The sequence below is a fragment of the Saccopteryx leptura genome, chromosome 7 (genome assembly GCF_036850995.1).
Source record: "Saccopteryx leptura isolate mSacLep1 chromosome 7, mSacLep1_pri_phased_curated, whole genome shotgun sequence".
NCBI lineage: Eukaryota > Metazoa > Chordata > Mammalia > Chiroptera > Emballonuridae > Saccopteryx > Saccopteryx leptura.
Window position 1 is genome coordinate 64,057,166 of NC_089509.1, and position 16,445 is coordinate 64,073,610.

General features: G+C 37.8%; 1 protein-coding gene across 3 annotated transcripts in view; it reads right to left on the bottom strand.

Annotated features, from left to right (window-relative positions):
* The window catches only part of PDE11A (phosphodiesterase 11A), a 477,210-nt gene that overhangs the window by 280,254 nt on the left and 180,511 nt on the right, over positions 1–16,445 (bottom strand). For 2 of the 3 annotated variants that reach the window (XM_066345959.1, XM_066345958.1), the window contains exon 3: positions 1,569–1,658. In XM_066345959.1, coding sequence (XP_066202056.1) covers positions 1,569–1,658 — 90 coding nt within the window. Of the gene's footprint in view, positions 1–1,568; positions 1,661–15,193; positions 15,243–16,445 lie in introns of all 3 variants that reach the window. The other variant, XM_066345957.1, reaches the window with a different exon arrangement.

Sequence of the window (16,445 nt, forward strand, 5' to 3'; positions counted from 1 at the left end):
TGCAGCCCTGAGGGCAAGCACCTGCAGCCTTACATAGACTATACACATGTGGTGCTGCCCCGTGCTCATGCACAATCAGGCAAAGTACATTCTTTGTGTAGAGACTTGTCGCTCTCTGAAATAAACATTCTCCCAAACTATCCTTCAGCAATCAGTCTCTATCCCTTAATCTCACTTCATTTTTTAATAGCACTTTTCACTATCTATACTATATTACATTTTATTTGTTTGCTTGTTTATTATCTATTGTTTCTATTAGACAAGCAAGTTCTCTGATGGCAGGAACTTTGAAGAGATAGTGTCTGAAGAGTACCGCACAATAAATAATTGTTGAATGAGGGAATGAATTGTGCTATACCTGGGGATGTAAAGATGAATAATATTATACATGAAGGGTCTCATAAGGAATTAAAAATGTAGTTAGAGAGGAGAGCCACCAAAAAATGTTATACAGTGTTATAGTATCTACAATAGAACAATGGCAGTATATACAGAAAAACAATAAACAAAGAAGAGAAGAATAACTAGAAGTCTGAGCTGGGTCCTGAAGGAAATTCAAGGCAAATGGTAGTGGGAATCAAAAGGTGGACATGAAGCATTGAAGGCAGAAGATGGAATGTGGGTAAAGATTTGAGAAATTGAAACAAATAGATTGTTTTCTGGAAATTGAGTACTATATTGCTCGAGTGTCAAATGAAAGGATAAAAAATGGTAAGACATGGGGCGAAAGATGAAAACAGGATCCAAGTCAGGGAAAAGATGTAGTATGCTATGCTAAAGAAGATGGCTGTAGTAGTAAACTGTGTTTATTTGTGTACTATGAAATATTCATAAGTCATAATGCTTAGCAAATAAAATTTTTACTCAATTTGTTTACCAATTAATTGAGGGTCTCCAACCTTTGGGAACATCTTGTTAAAAATGATTCTAAGTTGTGACAGTAATTTCCCTATATTTAAAAGTATAGTGAGTCTAATGTAATTTAATCTCTATTTGATGATTTGGTAATTTCTTGAGCATCTATCTTTATTCTTTTTTAAGTATTAAGCTTTATAACAGTGAAGATATATGAGACCAACGTTTTTGTGTGCATTTCTTAATAATCCTATAAAATAGTGTTTGCATATTGTCCAGTTATCTTGCAATGGTCTTCCAGAAATTCTTTCAATTCAAAAACCAAATTTGTGAGGTGGGGTGAAATCACTTGCAATATACCTTGCTCTTTAAAGAAATTAAATTTTAAAAATATCACTAAATTGTTTTATTATTTCAAAGCTGTAAGTAGACAAGAATATATCTGTTGCCTTATAGTACAGAAGTGAAATTAATTTTGTTTTTAAAAGAAACTGGTATTATTTCCTCCAAACAGCACAAGAGAATTTGTATCCACTTCTATTTGGGCTCATTATTGAAAGGGATCTTCAACCATAGACTTGAAGGATTATACAAATCAAAAAGACTCCTGGACTATTCAAAGGTCATCTTTGGTTTTTAAAAAGACAAAATGACTCACAGACTCTTGAAAGAGAGAGCTTTAAGGTTTTTCAGCCTTGTCTCTTTCTACTCACCCTGCTTCTTTCATATTCTTTCCTTGAGGCAGCAAAGAGCTGAGCATTAGATATGGAGATTCCACAAAATGGAAGATACATCTGCATAACCTGGGAGCAAAAAGAGTGTTAAGAACATTGAAGCATCACTGAACCAAATCCCACATTCCCACATACACCTGATTATAATTCTTTTCCACCATAGAGATTGAGTATGGAGTTAATACTAGCAGCTTAACTTCAGAAGGGATATTTTTCAGAGTTAACTATAAGATGGTCTCAATCAAGCACTAAGTGAAGACAGGTACTTCTATGAAGACATAAAGTGAAGCAACAGATTATGAAGATACAGACACAGAAACTGTGTTTAAGTCATCTTTGAATTCCTTCTTTGAACAATAAAAAACAAATGAATAAACTCTGATAAATATAGAATTTAAGGCAAATGCCCACACTCAAATTTAGAGGTAGGCAGGATATCAGTCAATGCCTTTGTACATATATAAGTGTAGCAGGGATCTCAGCTTGATCATAGAACTCTGTCAGCTTCAGATATAAGTATGCCTGTGACGATGGACCCAGTAGGAACCTAGAGGCCAGGTTACCTTGTAGCCTCAGACAAAAGAGTTCAAATTGTGTCCACTACTCTGCTGAAATAAGTGGACATGAATGTAAATTGGTGAGATGGTCCTACAAAAGTCTGTTTGAATAAAGCTCCTCTTATGGGGAGAAACAGGTGTGATGGGCCTGATCCTCACAAAGACTATCTCATCACAAGGAGTCTGGGGCTAGAAATTTCAGTAATGCCTGGCACTCTATTCAAGTTCAATTAAATAAACTCTAATTCGAGAGGAAGAGAGAATGCCTCAAGTAAAAACCTAGAGCATTATTTTCCTAAACTTTTCATACTGTAGGACATTGTGACAAGTGACATATCTTTGGGACTTCTCTAAAGCAGAAGAATAAAGGCATGTTTTATCTCTCTCTCTCTCTCTCTTTCTCTCTCTCTCTCTCTCTCTCTCTCTCACACACACACACACACACACACACACACACACACACACACACACACACACACACATATATACACACACCACTATAATGTCCTGAAGATACACGGAGCAGTTTCTGCCTTGCTCAGAAGAGGGCAGTGCAGTGCTCACTGTTGGGAGAGGGATGAGATCTGCAGGGACAGATCTGACCAGGGCCAGACACTCACTCATGAGACATCCCTAGGACTAGGACCAGAACAGAATTACCTGGAGTGGAAAGTGATTTGGCAGAGGGCTTGAGGTGAACAAAAGATGAAAGGCAATTCACATTTCTTACCATCTCTTTTCTATTAAATTCTTGCTTTGGCTACATGGGCAAACTCAGCTCTGACCTGAGTCCCTCAAAATATCTCAGAATGCTGTAGAAGCTAATGCTCTGACCTCAGTTGTGAAGAAGAAGGAAAAACAGTAGAATTGGTATTAAGTAGAGGTATAGAAGCAATGGTTTCATTTTTAGATTTTTTTTTTCAGAATAAATTTCTCTACTGAATTTGATTCAAAGTAAACTAATATTTAATGAAGAACTGCTATATGCAAACACTTTAACTTCATTTCTTTATTTGAATTGCACATCAATTCCTCAAGGAGGAACATTATGTGCTTTTACCGATTGGAAAACTCAGTAATTTGCTCAGACTCACACAGAAACATAGGTTCGTCTAATTCTACAACTGATGATTGTTTATCCTGATAAGGGAACCCAAAAGATAGAAAATTGATTTTCAGTAGTAGCAACTTTAGTTGAAATCAATAGGGTTAAAAAGAGTTAATTTGCTTGCTATTTTTCTTAATGGCTCTCTGGCCTTCCCCTGTGAAATGCAGGGAAACCTCTTTAGAAGCAAACATCTATGAGGAACCCAAAGATTAGGAAAGGGGTTAAATCACAATAGTTTCTTATAAGGGTTTAGTCATAATATTTCCTGTAATGAGTTAAAGCCTTATAAATAACTAGGAACTTAGTTCATAAATCTTAAATCTTTCCTCTGTTTCCCAACGAGAGCAGGAAATCTCTTCTGCAGATGGTTCCCAGAGACACAGATGGCTCCCAGAGGCACCAGGCCCAGCCATTCCTCAGAGATGCCTGACCCCAGCTCTCCTGCAAATAACACCAAGGATGACAAAGGGACCAGCAATGGATCTATGCAAATTGGACCTGTGCTATCATCAGAAAAATTTGCCAAGGAAAATTCGTGCAAAGTGGACTGTCACCTCCCGCATGCTGCTACATGACTTACTGCATGCTCTTTAATAAATCACTGAACTTCTTCAAAAGTATATAAACTGGCCAGTCAGCCAAGAGGGTTAAGGAAGGATTTGGATGCACTGTAAACTCCCTGCCTTCTCAGGTTGCTGGCAATTTGATTAAAAGACACTCTTATACCACTTGATTCTAACCTCTGCGATTGGTTGCCGGCAATGGACAGCTTAAACCCCAGCTCGTTCCGATAACACTACAACGTGTTCCCTTCTAGAACAAGATGTTATATTTGTCATCCCTCAAGCCTTAAAGAGTATGTCAATGAACCATTATAAAGCTGTTGACATAAAGCTGAGAGATATTCTGCCAGAATTTTTCTGCTTTTGACAGATTGGGACCATTTTCAACATCACCTATACAAACAGACAACATTTTCCTGGTAGTTTTCTGTTTGTTTGTTTCTTTGTTTTCTCTACAGTGGAGATGCTGATCATGATGGAGATGGATAGGAGGAGGAGACATGGGTTATTTAATTAAGCTTTCCACCCTTCCTCCATTATGAAAATCCATATGACAATATAATCAATAAAATTTCTAAGTAAATGTGCAAGATGCTCTGACCAGGCTGTGGCACAGTGGATTGAGCATCAAACTGGGATGCGGAGGACCCAGGTTTGAAGCTCTTAGGTTGCCAGCTTGAGTGCAGGCTAATCCGGTTTGAGTGCGGGCTCACCATCTTAAGCACAGGGGTCGCTGGCTCGAGCGTGGGATGATAGATATGATCCCATGGTGGCTGGCTTGAGCCCAAGGTCACTGGCTTGAGCAAGGGGTCACTTGCTCTGCTGTAGCACCCCTAGTCAAGGCACATATGAGAAAGCAATCAATGAACAACTAAGGAGACTAAGAAGCCACAATGAGGAATTGATGCTTCTCATCTCTCTCTCTTCCTGCCTGTCTGTCCTTATCTGTCCCTCTTTCTGTCTCTCTCTCTGTCTCTGTCACAAAATAAATAAATAAATAAATAAATAAATAAATAAATAAATAAGCAGGATAAATAGGCAAATACATTTTGAAAAAAAGGAGTAAGAAGAAATTGAAGCAATAGAGACATAGTTGATAAACAAAATATTTTAATATCTTTTATCTAATCTCAGTGCAACAGATGTCTTTTTTAAAAAAAATAAACTAAAAGATCTGCTGCTCAATTCTGGTCTTTCTGAAGTCCTCCTCTTCCATGAAGAAATACAAATTTGGCCTGAACCATCTAGTTCTGAATACCAAAAGGTCTGAAAAACCTTGATGACTAAGGAGCTAATGAGTCTGTACCCCCTTGTGTAGCACTTTTCAGCTTGAAAGCACTTTATGAACATTGGCTAATTAATCTTTACAACATCCACTCAGAAAGGGAGTTAAACTGAAAATCATTAAACAGTGTGAGAAAGTCACTTTAACCCTGGAAACTCATGAAAATTATCACTAATAAGCATAAAATGTGAGCACTGAAACCCTTCATCAATGTCCTAAAGAGAGACAGTAGCTACCAAGCCTTTGCAAACATACACACCACAGAGAAGGCTATTAAAGCCCCAGGATCTGGACTGATCCCGTTATAATATCATTAAAGAACACTGAGGGTCAACACTAGGGATTCTCAGTGAGGGACCTGGGGTCATCCCCTTTATGGACTTCCTGAAGGCAAAGCAGCTTGCAGAGCCATATCACTGTCAGCCAAATTAATGGGTGAGAGAAGGTTTTTCCACCATTATGCAACATCTTCTATGCAAAGCCTGAGATTTGGCTCTTAGTGCTTTCTGCCCTCAGGCATTAACTATTAGGCAAAGCTTAACTGACTGGGGCCCCACTGATTTTAAATTAGTGATGTTTTAAGAGAGTTGTAATCCAAACACACTAAATAAACTCTTTAAGTAGAGTAATTTAGAAAATAAGGTGTTAAAATGTGGAAGCAGTCATATTATCCTCACACAGTGAAACATTTCCCACATCTTTTAGAAATAGACTATTATAAATAGTGAAAGAAAAGAAAGACAAAGAAAAATGAGTTTAAAGTTTTCCAGACTCCAGATGAAATTCCTGCTTCCAGAGGTACAGTTTGGATCATTGCAATTTTATTCCTATGCAAAGTCAATAACAACAATAAATAGATCAGGTTCTATTTCAAGAATCAGTAGCATAAGAGAATCTTATCAGCTTACCCCAAAGTTTATGCTCCTGGCTAATGTATGCCTGATTCTAACAGTGCTGTGCCCTTTTGAAGAAAATAGTTTCCAAAAACTACAGTGACATAAAGTACCAAATTTGTTTTAAACAACACATTGGCATGCAATAAATGATGTGATTACATACTTTTTTTAAATTGTCCACTTTAAGAATTAACACCCTAAAGAGAATGGGAGATTTCATTTACAAAAGATGCAGGAGAGCAAGAAGGCAAATAAAGGAGAAGATCACTCATCTACCACTTTCCCTTCTTAAAGAGGATATAGGCATTCGTTTCTGCTTCTGCCCCCACCCCGGGTATTAAAGCTGGGACCACAGAAGAAACGGAATGAACACCCTTCCACTATTCTCACCTCTCTCCTTGAAGCTAATATTGGCTAAATATCTCCAAGAGTCCAAGCTTACTCAAAAGTAGAAAGGCTGAGTAAGTAGTCTTGCAAATAACAATATTCACCCTAAAGTGAATATTATAAATATAAAAGTCTAGATAAAATCCATATGTTGTGTCTCTGGAACTAAATCACAGAATTGGTATCTAGTCATTTCAGCACATTCTTAATGGACGACCTTGAAGACAGAATGGGGTTAAGGTTTGGCTGAATAACAAACAGAGCTTGTGAAGGGTTAGTCATTACTACCAGAATAGAGTTTCATCAGTCCAAAGAGGCAAAAGAAAGCTTTCTATGTGGTTCATCATAGTTCAGTAAGGTTTCTCATTCTGTATCTCAGAACAATCTAGCTAACAAGCTAGGAAGCTATCTTTAAAATCAAAAAGTTTTGTTGCTCTCCTTCATACAGACAAACGAAAATGACAATACGACATATCAGAATCTCTGGGATGTAGCAAAAGCAGTAATAAGAGGGAAGTTCATATCACTTCTCCCAGGAAGAGATACAAATGGCCAACAGATATATGAAAAGATGGCTCATCTTCATTAGCTATTAAAGAAATGCAAATCAAAACTACAATGAGATACCACCTCACACCTGTTAGATTAGCTATTATCAACAAGACAGGTCATAACAAGTATTGGAGAGGCTGTGGAGAAAAAGAAACCTTCATTCACTGTTGGTGGGAATGTAAAGTAGTACAACCATTATGGAAGAAAGTATGATGATTCCTCAAAAAATTAAGAAGAGAACTACCTTATGACCCAGCAATCCCTCTACTGGGTATATACTCCCAAAACTAAAAAATATTGGTACATAAAGACACATGCAGCCCCATGTTCATTGCAGCATTGTTCACAGTGGCCAAGACATGGAAATAACCAAAAAGCCCTTCAATAGATGATTGGATAAAGAAGATGTGGTACATATATACTATGGAATTATACTCAGCCATAAGAAATAATGACATAGGTTCATTTACAACTACATGGATGGACCTTGATAACAGTATATTGAGTGAAATAAGTAAATCAGAAAAAACTAAGAACTGTATGATTCCATACATAGGTGGGACACAAAAATGAGACTCATGGACATAAACAAGAGTGTGGTGGTTACTAGGGGTGGGGAAGCGATGAGAAGGAAGAGTGGGGGGAGGGGAGGGGCACAAAGAAAACCAAATAGAAGGTGACGGAAGACAATTTGACTTTGGGTGATGGGTATACAACATAATCAAATGTCAAAATGACCTGGAGATGTTTTCCCTGAATCTATGTACCCTAATTAATCAATGTCACCCTGTTAAAATTAATTGTCTAAATTTTAAAAAAGCTCATAATAAAAATATTTTTGTAATCAAAAATAAAGTTAAAAAAATTAATTTATAAGTTTTATTCTAGTGAAAATTGGTAAGATACGTTTGGAATTTGAAAAATAAAAGGAATTTTAAAGTTCATATGGAATGAAAATTATGCAATAATAATCAACATTAAAAGAAACAAGAGGCCCTGGTCGGTTTGCTCAGTGAATAGAGCATTGGCCCAGTGTGCGGATGTCCCAGGTTGAATCCTTGGTCAGGGCACATAAGAGAAGCAACTGTCTGCTTGTCTTCCTCGCCCTCCCCCTCTTCTCTTGCAGCAGTAGCACAACTAGGTCAAGCATGGCCCCAGGTACTGAGTATAACTCAGTTGATTCAAGAATCGGCGCAAGATGGGGGTTACCAGGGGGATTCCGGTCAGGGCACATGCAGGAGTTTATCTCACTATCTTCCTCTCCTCTCTCTTGATGAAAGAAAGAAAGAAAGAAAGAAAGAAAGAAAGAAAGAAAGAAAGAAAGAAAGAAAGAAAGAAAGAAAGAAAGAAAGAAAGAGGAAAGAAAGAAAGAAAGAAAGAAAGAAAGAAAGAAAGAAAGAAAGAAAGAAAGAAAGAAAGAAAGAAAGAAAGAAAGAAAGAAAGGAGGGAGGGAGGGAGGGAGGGAGGGAGGGAGGGAGGGAGGGAGGAAGGAAGGAAGGAAGGGAGGGAAAGAAAGAAAGATGGAGGGAGGGAGGGAGGGAAGGAAGGAGGGAAAGAGGGAGAGAGAGAGAGAGAAGGAAGGAAGGAAGGAAGGAAGGAAGGAAGGAAGGAAGGAAGGAAGGAAGGAAGGGAGGAAGGAAGGAAGGAAAAGAAAGAAAGAGGGAGGTAGGGAGGGAAGGAAGGAGAGAAAGAGGGAGAGAGAGAGAGAGGGAAGGAAGGAAGGAAGGAAGGAAGGAAGGAAGGAAGGAAGGAAGGAAGGAAGGAAGGAAGGAAGGAAGGAAGGAAGGTGATAAAAAAAAGAAGTAAACAAAGCTATGATGACCAAAATATGGCAATACTGGGGACACAATAATCAAACAACATCATAAAACAGATACCAGAACCAGTCTATATAACAAGTAAGAGAGAGGTGGAATTTCAAATCAAAAGGAAAGAATGGTTTAGTCAACAAATCATTTTGGAGGGGATCCTAAAAATTAGAAAATCTTTTTTAAAAATTTCAGAAAGAATAAAGTTAGATTTTTAAAAAATAAAATAAAACTAACAAGATTATTAGGGAAATGTAAATATTTTTATAGTCCTTGATTGTAAAAATCCTTTCAAACTCTGACACTAAATGTGGAAATTATATAAAAGACTTCGAATACATTTGAAATTGAAAGCATTTGTCTATGGCCATACCACCCTGAACGTGCCTGATCTCATCTGAAATTGAAAGCATTTATATCTCAAGATATAAAATAATATTAAAAGGCAAAACAAAATGAGAAAAATGATTTGTGGTATTATAGTAGTAAGTGTGAGTAAACTAAATAAGGAAAGAATGCTCTCAAGTCAATCAGATAAAAATCTTGATAGAAAGGATCAAAAGATATAAACCAGCAATTCACACACACACAAAAACAAACATATCTAAAAATTTTTTAATTAATTCAGTAAACTAATTATCAAAGAAAGAGAAATTAAAATAACAATGAAAACTAAAATAAAATAACAATATGTTACTCATGTCTCCTGATATATTGACAAATATTATAATTAAAACTAATAACTAGGGCTCAAAATAATGAGGGGAAACAGGCATTTCTTGAGAGAGAGTAATTGGTGCAGCATTTCAGATGAAGAGTTTTGCAAAAAATATCAAATGCCTTAAAAAAGTACCGACTTTTTGTCCTTAAAATTCATTTTTTAGAAATTTATTTTAAGGAAATAATCACACAGGTTTATTCAAAAGTTCTCATGTCTTACTGGGGGCAAATTATAAGGCCTAAAACTTATGCATTCAGGAAGGGAGCTCTTTAAAAATATATATTATAAAAAATCAGTTATAATAATGAATATCCATATGGAATAAGAAATGAAATCATTATGTATTTCAAATTTTAAAAGGTTAACAAATACCACAAACATTACAACATCCAGAAAAAATGGCATGTTTATATTAATTTTCCTAAATTTTTGCTTTTTGATATAATAGCAGTTTTTATATTATTTTTCTGTATGCCTATAGGAAAATAATCCAGTTTTTTTTTTTTTGCATAGTCAATCAAAGTTGTTTAATATTATTAATGGTTGGGATGCACAGTGATATATTTCCTATTTGTATACTACAGGTTCATGTCCCACAAATGCAGAAATTCTGATAAATTATATTTTGCATTATTCTATTTAACAGTAATAAAGAAAAATGTGTTTATCATTGTATATATGCTAAATTACTGAGTATGCTCCTGACAGGAAAGATTTTGTGCTGTGACCAGGCAGCAATAAAAAACCCCCATCTTACACAACTGATGCTTGGAAGAATTTGCCATTGACCAGCTTCTGGTTCCATGAATTTTAAACTTTGTTTCTCCTTCACTGTGCATACTTCCAAGTATACATACTGTAGAATACCTTTGTGTTGCACTGTGGCCTCTGGCTTGAAGTCATCTCAGGATGCTGAGTGAGCTGGGACACTGTGTGAGAGTATTTAGAGAAGCCATCCTTACAGCATGAGCACAACAAATTAAGTCCACACAGAAGGTATAGAAAAGCCTTATAAATATTCCTTACTAAACTCAAACTAAATGCATCCCCAACTTGATTTCTCCCCTAACTAGGTCCCCAAAATGTCTATGGGTCTCCCAGCAACCCTTGGCAAATGGAAAAACACAGCAGACAGGAAGTTAGAAGGGAAAAAGAGAGCTGTTCCAAGTGAATACCATTGAAATATCTTATGTTTGTTAATCTTACAAAACTTTGCTCCTTCTTATCTTCTTTTGCAGAATTTTTTTTTCCATTGGACTGTTACTCGTTAGAATTCCTCAAGCTTAGGCCCTGGCCGGTTGGCTCAGTGATAGAGCATCGGCCTGGCGTGCAGGAGTCCCGGGTTCGATTCCCGGCCAGGGCACACAGGAGAAGCGCTCATCTGCTTCTCCACCCCTCCCCCTCTCCTTCCTTTCTGTCTCTCTCTTCCCCTCCCGCAGCCAAGGCTCCACTGGAGCAGTTTGCCCGGGCGCTGAGGATGGCTCTGTGGCCTCTGCCTCAGGCGCTAGAATGGCTCTGATTGCGGCAGAGCAATGCCCCCAGATGGGCAGAGCATCGCCCCCTGGTGGGCATGCCGGGTGGATCCCCGTCAGGCGCATGCAGGAGTCTGTCTGACTGCCTCCCTGTTTCCAGCTTTGGAAAAATAAAAAAATAAAAAAAATAGAATTCCTCAAGCTTGATCCTGGGACTTCCTATTTCACTATCTTCTCATCCGAGGAAATTTTATCTGCAACACTGGATTAAATAATTATCTACATGCTTATGATCCCAAAATGTATACTTCTTACCCAGAATTCTGAGCCCTAGATTTTCACTTAGATGCCTCAAAAGCAACTCAAATACCTTAGCCATGATAGAACTCACAATTGACTGCCCTCAACAACTTACTTCTCTTCCAAGAAAAATGTCATATCTTAGTGAAGGCACCACCTTTTTTTTTTTAAGTGACAGGAGGGGAGATAGTGAGATAGACTCCAACATGCACTCCAACCAGGAGCTACCTGGCAACCCCTATCTGGAACCAGTGTTTGAATCAGCCGAGCTATCCTCAGTTCCTGGAGCCAACATTCAAACCAATCAACCCACTGGCCACAGGAGGGAAGAGGGAGAGAAAGGGGAGAGGGAGGTGGGGAGAAGCAGATGGTTGCTTCTTTTGTGTGCCCTGATCAGGAATCAAACCTGGGATGTCCATATGCCAGGCAAATGTTCTATGTACTGAGCCAACTGGCCAGGGTTAGCACCACCTTTCAAACAAGAGCTGAATTCAAAAGCTTAGGAGCCATGCCCCATGCCCAACACATCACCACACTCTGCCAGTTTTACTGATTAGTTACCTCTCAACATTGTCTGCTTGCCTTCATCATTTCCCACTCCCTCACCTCCACCTCTATCCAAGCTACCCTCACGGCTCTTCCATGGCTTCCTACTACCCAAAGGATGAGGCATTAGAAACCTTGCACAATCTGTTTCCCACATACTTTTCTAGACTCACCTTCCAGAACTTTTCTCCATTCACATTCCTCGTATCCTAATCACAGTCCATTATTCATTTCCATGCGTAATAAAGTTTTATACCTTTTGTCTTTGTTCATTATTATTCCCTCACTCTAGAATGTTCATGCCTACTTTGTTCATCTATCAAACTTTACTTATTTTACAAATCCCAGATCAAATTTCATCTCAATGAAATCTTTCTGGATCTACCATTTTTTCTCTGCCACTCTCTCCACTCCATCAAACAAGTAACTGGACATCACCATGCTTTTTCATAGCTCTTTGTATATACCTCTTGTGGTTCATTTTTTTATCAATATCTATAACCTCAATGGATTGTGAATTGTTTAAGGTCGCAGACAATGGTCTTACTCATCTTCATGTCTTTCTGCCTCTTGGCACAGGACCTAAGACACAGTATGTTTCCACAGCTTATTTTCAAGACCCTTTCTGTCACAAATGAACAAGATCCCAACTGGATCTGACATAAGCAGAAAAAAAGAAAAACATTTGTCTACATAATAACAGGGGGGATAGAACTAGCTCCAGCAGGTACTGGATTAGAGCTTGAATGAGATCATAAAATGTTATCCATACTCACCTCTTATCTGAGCTTTCCTCCATGTGAGCTTTATTCTCAAGTACCACATTATTTCTAGACTGCTATTCAAGGTAAGACTTCAGGCGTGTAGAGGAAGTATCTTTTCCCTAACTGCTTATCCAAAAATTGACAAAAATTGAGGGCTAGTTGAGTCTAGCCCTTGATGGCCCAAATTGGGTTATCTGGTTATCACTAAACCGATCCTTGAGGGCAAAGAAAACCAATCACATAGGCCAATACTAAGCAATACTCAACAATATGGCTATCGTTGAGTTGGGGTAGAAACAGAGATTAGAAATGGAGGTTAAGGTAGTGATATAGAAAAAAATCAGGGCCCTATTACCAAGATGCTAAGTTCCCAAACTGTTAAGTGTGCATAAGTATTTTAGAAAATTATTGTGGAAAATTATTATTAGCCTTCCTTTCAGACAGAATTCTCATTACCTCACTTATTCAAAATTTTATGAAATCTGAATCTAACCTTAAAAACATTACTGAGTTCTTAAGAGCATTAGGTGATGTTTTTTAATATCCAATATACCTGCCATATAGTGGCTGCTCAAACTATAAATATTAAGTAAATAAAATAATGATAATAAACAATATAGTCTATAAAATATCTAAAAGAATGTATGGAAAATGTCATTCACAAATATATACATTAACCAGGACAAGTAATACAGATATCTGCTTTATCTTATAGTGCAATTCATTAGTTAGCAAATGACCAAGAGGGATGCAACTTGTGTTTGCTTAAAATAAACAAACTATAAATTTTCCCCCTTTCCTTTTTCTTTTCCTTTAAAAGAAAGTTTAGAATATGGGCCATTGCTTTAAATTCTTGTCCTCACTTACTAAAATCAACTGTAATATGATCATGTATGAACCACAATTGTATTTTGAACTTACATCTATATATTACATCATCCATGACAATAATCAAATCAGAGCTTACTTAAGCTCACACTACAGAAATGCTAACTACCAAATAGAGTTCTGCCTGAACTAACAGCAATAAAGCTATTCATTTTGTTCTCAGAGGGAAGAAATTTTCCTTACTACTATCTCTGGCAGACTTAGTCTCCCAAGTGAAATTGATTTCATGACTGCTCTAACATTCATCCATTGACCATGAAAGAGAATTAGACATGGCTGTCAGTTTAAGGAATTTATAAGATCCAATGTCAAATCCGGGATGGAGAATGAAGTCCTTGATGCCACAGTTAATATATCCCTGTCCCTCTAAAACTGGACACAATACCTGACACAAAATTTTCTCAAAAAATAATTCTTGCATGTATGTGGTTTTATGGCTTAATTTTAATATATATATCTTCATGTTCTAAATGCTGTTAAGCTTTCTTTAGGCACAACCCTTTACCATGACAGGTCATAGTGCCAGTCTTCTCAAGCACACACAGCAGCCCGAAGCTTAGGAGGGAGAGCTTAGGAGACAAAGAACCAACTTGTAAATTATATCAACTTTCCTTGCTTTGAGAAGGAATAGGGAAGGAGCAACAATTTTCTCTGGATCTATGTCAATTGACAAGGTTAATAAAGATAAAAGAAACCAAACACAAGACTCTCTGGTTTGGAGACCACATTGAGGGGAAGCATTCTTTAATTTACTGAGTCTTGATTTGCTGGGTAAAATGGTCAGCTACACTGCTAGAGGTCAGTTAGGTCAAAACTAAGTGAGGATTTAGTTAACTGCATTAACCTTGAGAAATGAAGGCTACTATACTTTTAAAACCCTATTTTCGAATTGTATTTTAAAGACTGTCTCAGTGTTTTAAAGCCTGCTGGCATGAACTTGGAGCTTCCTCTGTATGAGGACAAGACTCTTGTTTCAGTTCATAATTCCTATGAAATAGCCTCTGTGGTTTGCTTTCTCTTTAATATCTGTATGTTTGACATTTCCTAAGGTTCATTTTATACTTAATCACAATTAAATTTCTTTCGGAGGTTGTGTGTGAGTGAATGTGGAGTGTAGAGAGGGAGAGCTAGTAATTTTGTAGTTGAATAAATTACGTTTAAATTTTTATAAAGCTTTCCACCCTGCAATCTGACATCAAATTCCCAGCACAGAAATCACAAGGCACAGTGTTACTTTTCTTCCAGTCTGCTTCTATGTGGGAATCTAAAGTCAGTAATAGATATGCAAATAAATAACTGCTATTTGGACTATATTGTACAACTCATTTATTTAACAGACCAAAGTTCCAAGATAAATATGGTAATGAATAAAAAACACTTCATGACAAGAAACAAGAATGAATCATCATTTACAAGTTTGATAGAATAAAGGTATGCTGTTCATTTTGCCAGTATATGTAAGTAATTTGACAGTTAATACTACAGATTTCTCTTTGCTTAATTTGAAGCTTATTCTTAAAGGTCTAAATTGATCAATTAATTAAGTGCTATTTAACAGCTATCTTACAATATTATTGTATATTTGTACTGCTAGTCTTAAAATGATCTGTGTTTCTGAAGCCATTTTTTTCTGATAAATTTGAGATGTATTAAAAGCAAATTTATTCTTTAAATACGTTTCTCAGCCCATACATGATTATAGAGTGAAAGGCCTGCATTCAAGAAGGCAAGATAGTGTGTATTAGCAATGCCTAACATGCAGGAAATCAATAGCCATAGCCAATACCTGGGTAAGTAGTCAAAGAACTAAAACCAGATTAGTAAAGACAGAAAAATATAGTTTGGTTATGAGTCCCAGTATCTACTTGGGGAAGCTCAGGTAAAAGGCAAAAGCAACCATCAAAGTTAAAAATAGAATACTAAATAACTACTAAGTCCTAGGGCCCAGCCCTTCCCTCACCTGGAAATGCCATGGAAAGGAAAATAGGAAGGGTAGGAAAGCCCATCCAACAAGTATTTATACGGAAGCTGCTACACGCAGATCAACTAAGGTCTGGGGTCATTTTGACAGCCCTGAATGAAACAAAAATGTTGGTTCCTCTGATCGTTTGACTTGAATCCCGAAGAGGATCCATGAAGCAACTGGAACCTTGTAAGGATTCACAGAGGATTGTGGAGAGCTTGGAGTCAGAACTGGTCTCTGAACCTTACCTGGAAAAGCCATAGAAGTTTCTTTTTTTTTTTTTTTTTCCTTCTTTGTTTTTTTTCTGAAGCTGGAAACGGGGAGAGACAGTCAGACAGACTCCCGCATGCGCCAGACCGGGATCCACCCGGCACGCCCACCAGGGACGACGCTCTGCCCACCAGGGGGCGACGCTCTGCCCCTCCGGGGCGTCGCTCTGCCGCGACCAGAGCCACTCTAGCGCCTGGGGCAGAGGCCAAGGAGCCATCCCCAGTGCCCGGGCCATCTTTGCTCCAATGGAGCCTTGGCTGTGGGAGGGGAAGAGAGAGACAGAGAGGAAGGGGGGGGGGGTGTGGAGAAGCAAATGGGCGCTTCTCCTATGTGCCCTGGCCGGGAATCGAACCCGGGTCCCCCGCACGCCAGGCCGACGCTCTACCGCTGGCCAGGGCCCATAGAAGTTTCACATCAGTTCTGCTCTCAGCCTCTCAGCCACGCGCAGCTCCTCTTGGACTCGTGCTCAATCATCCCACACTTTTCATCATCAGAAACACCTTTTATTATTTTTTCCTCTTTTAAAACCTTCATGTTTTCTACATTTACTACTATTAAATAATCATTTGTTTCTCATTTTTTATTCATCAGAGACATATATAAATTCCAATCAGGCCTTCTGATAAGAAAATTGATAAAATTTCCACAAAAATAATTTTTAAACCTTGCTTTATTTCAGCTGTGTAGATTAGTCTTGGTTAAGAGTGCTATCTCTGTTAGTATTTTTTGAATTATTTAAATTAATAACATATCCCACCTCTTACCAACCACTTAGT